This window comes from the organism of the source record quoted next, unplaced genomic scaffold (assembly GCF_019419815.1).
Source record: "Pyrus x bretschneideri cultivar Hongxiangsu unplaced genomic scaffold, Pyrus_bretschneideri_v1 Contig53, whole genome shotgun sequence".
Classification (NCBI taxonomy): Eukaryota; Viridiplantae; Streptophyta; class Magnoliopsida; order Rosales; family Rosaceae; genus Pyrus; species Pyrus x bretschneideri.
In genome coordinates this window covers 197,245-204,330 of record NW_025999791.1, presented here as the reverse complement: position 1 = coordinate 204,330, position 7,086 = coordinate 197,245, and the positions used below count along the sequence as shown (strand labels likewise).

Sequence of the window (7,086 nt, the reverse complement as noted above, 5' to 3'; positions counted from 1 at the left end):
AGTTCAGTAGCATTCACCTTGGACGTTTTGCTTCTCTTCAATATTCAAAAGAAGAATAAGAAGAGAAAATAAAATGTTGCCAAATGGATTCTTAAGCTTCTTTTTTTTTTTTTTTTTTTTTTTTTTTTTTTTTTTTTCAAAATAATTATGGCAACAAGACAGTCTTGTCACCTGTTGATAATATTTACATGCAGTTCTATTAACAGATTGACAACATCCCCAAAATAGCATGTCAGCACAGCATAAATAACATCAAGGGCTGGCAATGACTAACTCCTACTTCCTCAACGCTGCCCATCATCCCCTTTGGCATAACAAAGATAATCTCCGTCGCCCGTCCAACTTGGAGGAACCACAAAATACCAAAACACAAAGCTACCTGCCACAAAACTGCCCAAGACAAGTATCAAGTTGAATTCACAAGAAAACAGAAATAAAATAAGCTATCAGATGTTCCTGTCAATGAACGGAGGATTCTCAGTTCTTCAAAAAATTTAATTCCATAGTTGAGTTCAAACACATGGTCCCTTCTTGATTGGCAATTCGAACATATCAATTAGCGTATGATTATGGTACCCACATTTGCAGTCAAGTTATGCAGTTGTACATCTTCATTCGTGATCACAACAAATTGAGAAACCTTTTGCAATTCAAACCTGAGAGGAATGTCATTAGTACATTTTTTCCAATCATTCCCGAACCTTGCTACGAACTGAATATAAGTTCCCTGGCCAAAATGATCCAAACACTGGGTTCTCCTTAAGAGCACGCTGATTTTTTTAAATTGGAAACTCTACTAAGATCTTGGATCCTGAAAGAACATATTTTTCACTTCCCATGATTTTCTTTAAGACATGATCGAAGTCAACAACTCAATATTATTTGTTCCATTAATCATACATGTTAACATCACAGACAAGGATGGCGGGAAATTATGTTTAAGTCACTTCGGTATATGTATCAGCTTGTCAGGAGGAATGGCTCCTCATCGTGTTCTTCATATAATTTTTTTTCAAAACTTTTCGATATGTTCTATTTCATAGAAAGCATTAGAGCATTAAAATTAAAAACTAACCAGCTGTGTCAATCATGTCATCCTCTACAACTGCTACTTTTTATGTTCTCTTCACCTATCAAATTCATCACCTGCAATATAGATGGCATTTAACATAGAATTAAGTAGGGGCAAAATAATTCTGCTTGGAACCAAAAAAGACAGTAAAAAAGTAAAATTGAGAATCTGTGACAAATCAATTAAATTTTTTAAGAAAATGCAAAAGATTTTGGTTTGAGAAATACACAAACAATAGGGCCACATTCATCGTCACTTTTTTCAGAAACTGGACACGAGAGTTGTCCTGAGATATATTATATTAAACACCAAGGTGGTGGGGGATTTGACTGGCTGGGAAAAGATGGCAGACATGCTATCAAGCAATCATACTTTAAGGGCAGAGAACCATGGCTATGTCAAGGATTCAGAGCAAGACTGAGGTCAGATTGAAAGCAATTGAAGGTTGAAGTTATCATAAAAGGGTAACATCGATAAAATAGGATGACACAACAAATGAGCAATGAAGGAGAATAACTATTTAAAAAGGACGGCTAGTTTTCGAGTTGATTTCAATACAACTCTATCAATTGGGAATCCTAGATCATGTGTTGGAATGGAAATATTCTGGAGGAGGCAGCATAGATTAACAGGTATTGAAGTCAGTTAATTATTCAGTTATAAACTTGGCGCATGAGATCCCTGATGTCAATATCAAGGGGAAATTTAGCATCAAACTATTTGTAAATGAATTTGTAGGATATAAAGATAAAAACCAAAAACTAGAAATTCAAGCTTGAATTATAAACTAAACTGGCAGAAGCTAAGTCATTGCCTGTTTCAAAAGTTCCCAGTATTTATAGTTTCTTACGAAATTGGTACTGTGACAAATGAAATTTCAGAAGTGGACCAAAATAAGAGAGCATATTCTTATATGTAACTGACCACTTCAATTCAACTTCACACGCCGCCTACATATGTTCCTCCATTTATTCTTAAGTTCCACTGGGGTACGACTATGCAGAAACGCAGAACCACCAAATTCCAATATTTGCTTCCATGGAATAGTTCTTTCATCAATTTTTGAAAATGTTTGAACTCCCTTCTGCAGTAGTATAAAAGAGTTGTAATCAAATATTTTGAAGCAACATATATGCAATTAATTAACTACAATCAGGTAATAAATGTGAAATAGAACTTTAATATAACTTATAAAGGTAAATTAGAAAGAAACCCAGGAACCTTGAGCATTTCTTCCTCCTCAACGCTCCACGGAACTTTTATCTGCCTTAACTGAGAGATGGTAGGGATGTGCTACAAGACACAAAAAAGTGATTATTCTAAATTAACAACTACTGCAATCGAATTCTCAAATCGCTGCTTTCTAACCAACAGGTAATTATATGGTTTACTGGGGAAAATACAGGACTGCAATTTAAGATCCGGGTAACATAATTACTGACTTTATTCAGACATTATTTGAACATGTAGCCTGTACTTTACATTATAAGGCATGAAGGTAGACACTACAAAGAAAATAAAAATGAAAACACTTTATCAACAACTTACCAGGGATTTTTCATCCGGAGTCTTGCGTTGTAATTGGAAGTGCTAGATATTCGAGCACCAGCTTGCTCGGAATCAATATTAAGTGCATGGCCTTGTACCTCTTGTGCATTGGTAATGTGCCGCTGCAGATCTTCCTGCTCAGTTACTACAGCTTGTCTTTTGTCAGCAAGGAGGCTTACTGCATTTTTGCTGGACAAAGTATCACCTTTAGCTGGTACTTGGTTCTGACATCCATCAAGCCCTACCACAGATATGCACGTCTGTATCACCTTTTCTCTCCATTCTTTTTCACCAGTTGATACATCAAGGTTTATACCAATTAGAGTTACACTTTCATCTCTACACTCTGAATTGAAACGAGTACAAGAGCCAGAAGGTGCTACTTGTTGCTCAGTACCTGTAATATTGTGCAATTGAAGGTCATTGATTTCATTTGCACGTTCTTCACATTGCTTTTCAAGATGTTCTACACTCTTTCCCAAATGCCCATTCTGATGACCTTTCGTTTTATGCATTAAGATCCTCATGAAATTTTCTCATGCAAATATTCTCTTTGTTGTGCTGGCTACCAATGCGTTCCTCTGGTTGATGTTCCAGACTATGAATAAATGCATCTAGGTCTTTTTTTTAACATTGAGGCTCTCTTCTTAGAATCAAGGTATTCAGTAAGATCAAGAGTATATGAACAGAAGGGGCATTTAAAGTTACCATTCTCATATAAAATGGCTGAGGAACTCAGCCAGTTTTCATGAACCATAACAGGGCAATTACTGGTATTACAAATCAACAGACCGCCTTCATTAGGCTTCTTACAAAGATTTTTGGTTGTCTCTGAGGAATATTGACTGGATGTGGATTGAGAGCTCAACAAAGCATGCTTCTTCATGACAACATCAATCTTCTTCGTCATGAAATTCAACACTATCAGTCGAGATCTCTGACTCATAATGACATAGCCAATCCAAGAGCTCTCTCGCTTCATCAGCAATACTCTTCTCTGGGGACTCATCTGTAGATGCAGGATGTGCTACTTTAATATGAGAATCATTCTCACTGCTAGAATCATGCTGGGTTTCATCTAGAGAAACAATACTTGATGCTCTTGGTTCAGGAAAATGTTCATCGTCTTTACCTTCATCAGCAATGCTTTTCTGTTGGGGTTCATCTGTGGATGCAGGAAGTGATACTTTAACAAGAATACCCAGCTCACTGTTACGGTTGAATACTTCAGCAGAAACCTTATGCAGGGTTTCATCTGGAGCAGCAACACAAGATTCTCTTTGTTCAGGATGAAGCCCCCCATCATCTTTCACTTCATCAATATGTGTATATATAGGGGCTTCATCCTGAAATGTGTCTCGAGGCAATGAACCAGTATTACAGGGATTTTCTGACTGACTTTTATTGATTGCATGGTCAGTGCTTTGTCCACACCTCTTTGAGGTAGTAAGATCATGATGACCATCCTCTATGACCTTGCCTTTGGCCATCGTTCCCTTCTGACTTTCTGCCGAGTCACACCTTTCTCTCTCCGGAAGTGGAGCATCTCTTTCAGATGAGTCTTCCAACAGTTCTCTTCCATGTAGAGGAATTTGCTTCTTCTCTATACACAGTAAAAAATATGAGGGATCCCACTTCACCTTCTTGGCAATTACACAGCAATCATCAGAACCAATTACACTTTTATGGTTTTCATCTGCCAGATTCTTCGCAACCAAGCCATTGCCATTTTCAGAAATGCTCTTCTCTTGGGGTCCATCTGCAGAATGAAAATTGTGCTCACTGTTAAAATTGAATACTTTAGCAGAAACCTTGTTTTGGATTCCATCTGGAGGAGCAACACTTGATGCTCTTGGCTCCGGATGAAGACAGCTATCATGTTTGGTTTGATCAGCACATGAATATTGATGGGCTTCATCCAAAGATTTATCTTGAGGCATTGAAGTGGCATTAAGATGATTTTCCGACTGACTCTTATGGACTGCATCGCCATTGCTCTGTCCATATCCATTTGAGGAAGTACAATCATCACAACCATTCTCTAAGGCCGTGCTTCCATCCATCGTTCCCATCTGATTTTCTGCACAGTCACACCTTTCCCTCTCAGATAAATCTCCCAATAGTTCTTTTCCATGTAAACGAATTTGGTTCTGCTCTGTAGACTGTAAAACATAAGAGGCATCACACTTCATCTTCTTTGATATGATATTCCAATCATCAGAAACATTTACACTACTACGATTTTCATCTGCCATAATTCGAGCATCTGAGGCAATCCTATTCCTTTTGGAAGGCAACAGATTTGCATTATCTGGGTCTTCTTCCAATTGTTTACTCTCATGCTCAATATTCAGAGGATCTGTGCTTCCTTTGATTCCCATGTTTTGAGCATTAGAGCAACTCTCATTGAGCCTAGGATTACTCTCTCCCAAAGGAACTCTATCACCATCACTTGTAAGTGTTAAACCGCCCTTTTTTCTCAAGAAATCCGCATGTGGATGTGTACCAGCAAGGATTGAATCTTTCAGCTGTTCATAAAGAAAATCCAGAAATCCATTTGTAGACTATATAGAAAAATCGATTGAAGAGCAAAATAAGCAAAGAAATTCTAAAGGTTTACCTGTTTCAATGCACAATTAGGCAAAGAAGCTGTTTTGTGCATAATGAAGGGGTGAATATCCCATTTTAACACCCCTGGTCCGCCCGTTCTCAAATCAGATTGTGGTGTCTGACAAAAGAAATATTTGATGCTAAACATTTAAACATACCCACTTCCAAAATTCCTGAAGAGTAACCTTTTTGCTCATCCCCTTTACTATGGTGTAGCATTACCCCACTCTAGAGTCGTGCGGATCGTGCCACAATTTTAAAGGGGGCTAAGGCTACACCAAGGCTAGGGAGTGAGCAAAAAGGAGACTCAATCCTAAAGGGTACGAATACCAAAAGAATATGGATTGCCACAAAAGTTACCCTTTTTATCTACTCATCCAAATTACTTGCATTTAAAAGCCAAAAAGTAGAGAACCTTACCTCATTTACAATGCGTTTGAGAACATTTTCACAAGTTTCCGATAAATTAAAGCCGATTTTCGAATGCTGAGAAGAAGGAACATCACTGCTCATCACATTACAAGGACTAAACAAACTCTCCAAACATTTCAAAGCAACCCTTTCCGTTGCATTGTTCCCAATATCTTCAGGTAATGTTGGAGCCATCGCAATTAAATCTGAAAAGGCCACCAAAAAGTATCAAACACCATAAAAAAACCTAATCTTGTGCAATCGAATCACTCACACACATTGATTGAAAAAATTACAAGAAAGAATCAAACATTGAAGTGGGAATGTGGGTTTGTGAATAGACCATGTAAAAGCGATGCATCAACTTGTTTGAAGCTAGCGAGGGCTTCAATGGCCCAAAGCCAAGCAATGGCTCTCTCATGGTCGTTCATGCCGTCCATGGGGAAACCCTAGAATGCTGTAGAAGAAGGTCCAGAAACCAAAAGACTGGAGTTTTTTGCTTGAAAAGGGAGATCTTTTTTCTTTCTTTTTTGTATTTTCTGGATATTCAGATATTTGAATATATTGTGGAAGTGGCGCCCAATCCTATGTAATGCTCGGTGGGAATACCTTCTCTATTTTTAGAGTTGCTACTATAAGCCATCTTGCACTCACTTATACGAAAATGTATGATTGAGTTAAAAATAAAACTTATAAATCTAACAGGTGTAGGAAATTTAATGAATAAAACACTCGTAACGCTTAGTTGTAATTCTCAACTCCATCCTCATGGAGAATTTGAAATTGAGCCCAAGTGTAAGAGAGATTACTCTTACCGAACTAAGCCAAGTTCCTTGAAACAAATTTTATATATTTTTTAGGTTACAAAGGGCCATGCCGTCAATAACATTTCGTACCATAAAGTATTGATGGTCTTATTGACGTCTCACCTATTTCCATCTCATTCTCTCCCATCTTCTCACAGTTTTCTTTTTGTCTTTCTCTCTCTATAAAAAAATCAATATAAGATGTTGACGTGGTTTAATCATAACTGTTTAAATATGAGGGGAGGGAAGGGGAGAAAGATTAGAAGGGAAGAGAATCCTCCTTCAATTTTACAAGACGTCAATAAGGTCATCAATGCTTTATGGTACGAAATGTTGGGCAATTAAGCATCAATACGTGAAAAAAATGAGTATAGAGGAGGTGCAACCGCTTCGTTAGATGTGTGAGCACGCGATAAATGACAAAATCGAGGATATTCGAGATAAAGTAAGAATAGCCACAATTGAAGATAAAATGAGAAAAAATCAGTTAAGGTGGTTTGGACACATGAACCGAAGACCTATAGATGCTCCGTTTAGTGATTAAGAAACATAGGCTTAAGGAAAAATGAGTAAATAAAGATTTAGAAAGACTTGAAAAAAGACTCCAATAAAAAACATGGAGAACTCGAAACTAACAAA

The 7,086-nt window shown here is 37.4% G+C and overlaps 1 protein-coding gene and 1 long non-coding RNA gene across 2 annotated transcripts; both read right to left on the bottom strand.

Moving 5' to 3' along the window:
* Window positions 1-116: 116 nt before the first annotated feature.
* Window positions 117-2,279, bottom strand: LOC125470821. Its single transcript, XR_007253200.1, has 3 exons — window positions 1,997-2,279; window positions 1,076-1,146; window positions 117-390 (listed from the first exon to the last, which is right to left on the bottom strand). It is a non-coding gene; the product is annotated as an uncharacterized LOC125470821 (long non-coding RNA).
* Window positions 2,280-3,369: 1,090 nt separating this feature from the next.
* LOC125470820 lies at window positions 3,370-6,224 on the bottom strand. Its single transcript, XM_048570477.1, has 5 exons — window positions 5,985-6,224; window positions 5,651-5,847; window positions 5,241-5,348; window positions 4,287-5,148; window positions 3,370-3,875 (listed from the first exon to the last, which is right to left on the bottom strand). Exons 1-5 carry the CDS (start codon window positions 6,079-6,081, stop codon window positions 3,514-3,516), a joined length of 1,626 nt encoding a protein of 541 aa, XP_048426434.1. The 5' UTR covers window positions 6,082-6,224; the 3' UTR covers window positions 3,370-3,513.
* Window positions 6,225-7,086: the final 862 nt, after the last annotated feature.

Bases quoted from the DNA above. Each gene is read 5' to 3' on its own strand.
- LOC125470820 (XM_048570477.1), bottom strand. From the start codon at position 6,081: ATGGACGGCATGAACGACCATGAGAGAGCCATTGCTTGGCTTTGGGCC. The intron at 5,349-5,650 runs GTAAGGTTCTCT...TTCTTTTGTCAG, and splicing joins TCAAACGCATTGTAAATGAG to ACACCACAATCTGATTTGAG. The intron at 3,876-4,286 runs ATGATTGCTGTG...TTGCTGCTCCAG, and splicing joins TAAAAGTGTAATTGGTTCTG to ATGAAACCCTGCATAAGGTT.